Raw genomic sequence first — 2494 nt, 5'->3', positions numbered from 1 at the left:
AAATAACACTTCTTTATTATTCATGAATCCATTGCACATGATAGTTGTCTGTTTTTGTACACATAAAAGTAAAAAAAAACATAATATAAATGTACAGCATTTACAACATAATAAACATACTGCAAGTCCACTAGAACTGGAGGGCATAAAGAAAATTCACGGTATATGCTACAAAAAGAACTACACAAATGCTTTGGCATCCTTTCTAGCCATGGCATTATTGCAACTATTCCTGAAATCAGTTTTTACATTGGCTGACCTGAGTAAAATAATAGTTTTCTGCGCTATACTGTGAATATGAATTATCACAATGAGTATCCTATGCCCGAATTGTGAAACATTCAAACCAAACATGAGAGGAAGCCATTGAATGTCACTACTCTCATGCGTGGCCCTGGCTGCTTGGGCGGGGGAGTTCACTGTGGTCTAACCACTTGAAACAGACAGGCAGCTGGCGGTGGTGCTCAGCCTGTACTTCCTGGGAGCCTTGTTGTTTTTACGTGGAGTCGGCGGTGGGGAGGCCACGCTCAGACTCCTAACCTTGTTGAAACTATTCCTCAGACTGTCCCTCCTATTCTCCGAGGTGCTGTTGGTGTCCTTGGAGAGGAAGGTGTCTGGGTCACACATGCCAATATTCAGGCAGCAGCAGCACAGGAGTCTGGCGATAGCCTTCCTCAAGTCCTTGCTACCCAGGGCATAGATGACCGGGTTCAGAGCAGAGTTCAGGACCGCCATTGCGATGAACCAGTCGGCTCTGAACAGAGGACCACACTGCCGCGAGTTGCAGAAGAAGTCCAGCAATAGGAGGAAGAACAGTGGTGCCCAGCAAAGCACAAAAATACCCACAATGGAGACGACAGTCCTGAGGAGCCTCAAGGAGTGTTTGCGGCTGCGCTTGGAGCGTATATCTGCACTGCTGTATACATGGCTGTAGATGGCACCATAGAGGAATCCAATAGCCACAAGGATGAGGAGGAAGATGACGACAGAGAAGAGGATATAGCTCTTGGAGTACAGAGGGAGGAGGGTGGAACAGCTTTCCAGGCTGCACATACAGTTCCAGCCTAGCAAGGGGAGGAAACCAATGACCAGTGCCAGGAGCCAGCAGAGCACCACCATGCCATAGATCCGATAGTACGTCTTACTGGCTGACTTCAGGTGCAGCGGCTTCATCATGGTGGTGTAACGCTCCACTGCGATCAGCAGCAAACTGAATATGGATGCCGCCAAGGCCACAAACAGCATACCCTCCCTGAAGAGCCAGAGCTGAGGGCTAAGACGTAACGTGTGCCTGCCAGACATGCAGATGTTGACCACGTAGGCGCTTCCGGTCAGGAGGTCACTGAGTGTGATGTTGGCGATGCATACGTAGACCCAGCGCCGGCTGTGGCAAATGCGGGAGAGCACAGCCACCAACACCAGGAGATTCTCCAGGATGATGAGGATGCTGATGATGAGGGCGATGATTGTGGTCGTGCCGAAGTGGGTCCGGTTCTGCAGGCGGCCTGTGTTGTTATAGTGCTGCTGGATCACATGGTTGATACCGTTGGCGCTAGTAGTAGTGGCATTGGAGATGTTACTGGAATCGCTGGGCAAGCGGTACAGGTGGGAGCAAGAGGAAGGGGAGTTGAGAGAGTAGAAGACTTCCATATCTAGGGTAAAACTTAGCCAGTGTGAGTTGAGCTGCAATGAGTATGGAACTCCTGACCTCAAACAGGCTATCCACACTCCTACAGCTGGAGCTCTGCTATTTCAAACAGCACACACCTGAAAATTAAGAAAAGAAGAAATATATGTACATTATTTATATAAAAACCACATGAATATCAGTTCACAATTCTCAAACAATATGAAATCAAACAGAACAATTTCTCTGGCATTCATTACTAGCAGAGCACGACTTGCTTCCTCATTAGTAGCGTCTCACAATCCCTGGCTTTAAGTCTCCCTGTCATCTGCCAGCACTATACTACGCTGAGGCGTCTGTGGTTAATCAGCTGCAGTGGGCATTTAAATCAGTAGCATGTGAAGGAAATACAATACATGCAGGTCTATCTTTTTGCCGAAGTACATTATATATTATATATTTTGAAACTCTCAAGTAGCTGTGATGGTTGAAATACTAAACATAGCAAGAGCATCAACTCTTTAAAGAACAAAAAAAAAACATCTGCAGAACATTTTGATTTTGATTAAATTATAAACCACTCTATCTTAATATTTAGCTGTTGCTGTCAGTTTGCAAAACATATTATTATTATATTCTCACTCACTACATGTACAGTGGCACACGCAAAGGCAATTTGATGATTTTGTAATCAATAATAACCTAATCAAAATCAATATTGATTGACATTGACCATTGACAATTGGTTACACCTAATTAGTAGATGAAGGTCAATTGGGGGTAAAATGTAAAAAAAAAAATCCATAAGTGAAGCAGTTTGAATGCAGAGAGTGTCAGTACTTACTGAGAGGAACAGCTGGTGATGGT

At 45.0% G+C, this 2494-nt stretch overlaps 1 protein-coding gene across 1 annotated transcript; it reads right to left on the bottom strand.

Moving 5' to 3' along the window:
- Window positions 1-406: 406 nt before the first annotated feature.
- Window positions 407-1650, bottom strand: s1pr4 (sphingosine-1-phosphate receptor 4; the record flags this gene model as incomplete). The annotated part of the gene is made up of 1 exon (XM_084307482.1): window positions 407-1650. The coding sequence occupies one exon, from the start codon at window positions 1648-1650 to the stop codon at window positions 427-429; it is 1224 nt and encodes a 407-aa protein (XP_084163608.1). The 3' UTR covers window positions 407-426.
- Between the last annotated feature and the right edge of the window lie 844 nt (window positions 1651-2494).

This window comes from Notolepis coatsorum (genome assembly GCF_963971535.1).
Source record: "Notolepis coatsorum genome assembly, chromosome: 2".
In the NCBI taxonomy this organism is placed as follows: domain Eukaryota; kingdom Metazoa; phylum Chordata; class Actinopteri; order Aulopiformes; family Paralepididae; genus Notolepis; species Notolepis coatsorum.
This window is presented reverse-complemented; position numbering and strand designations above follow the sequence as displayed.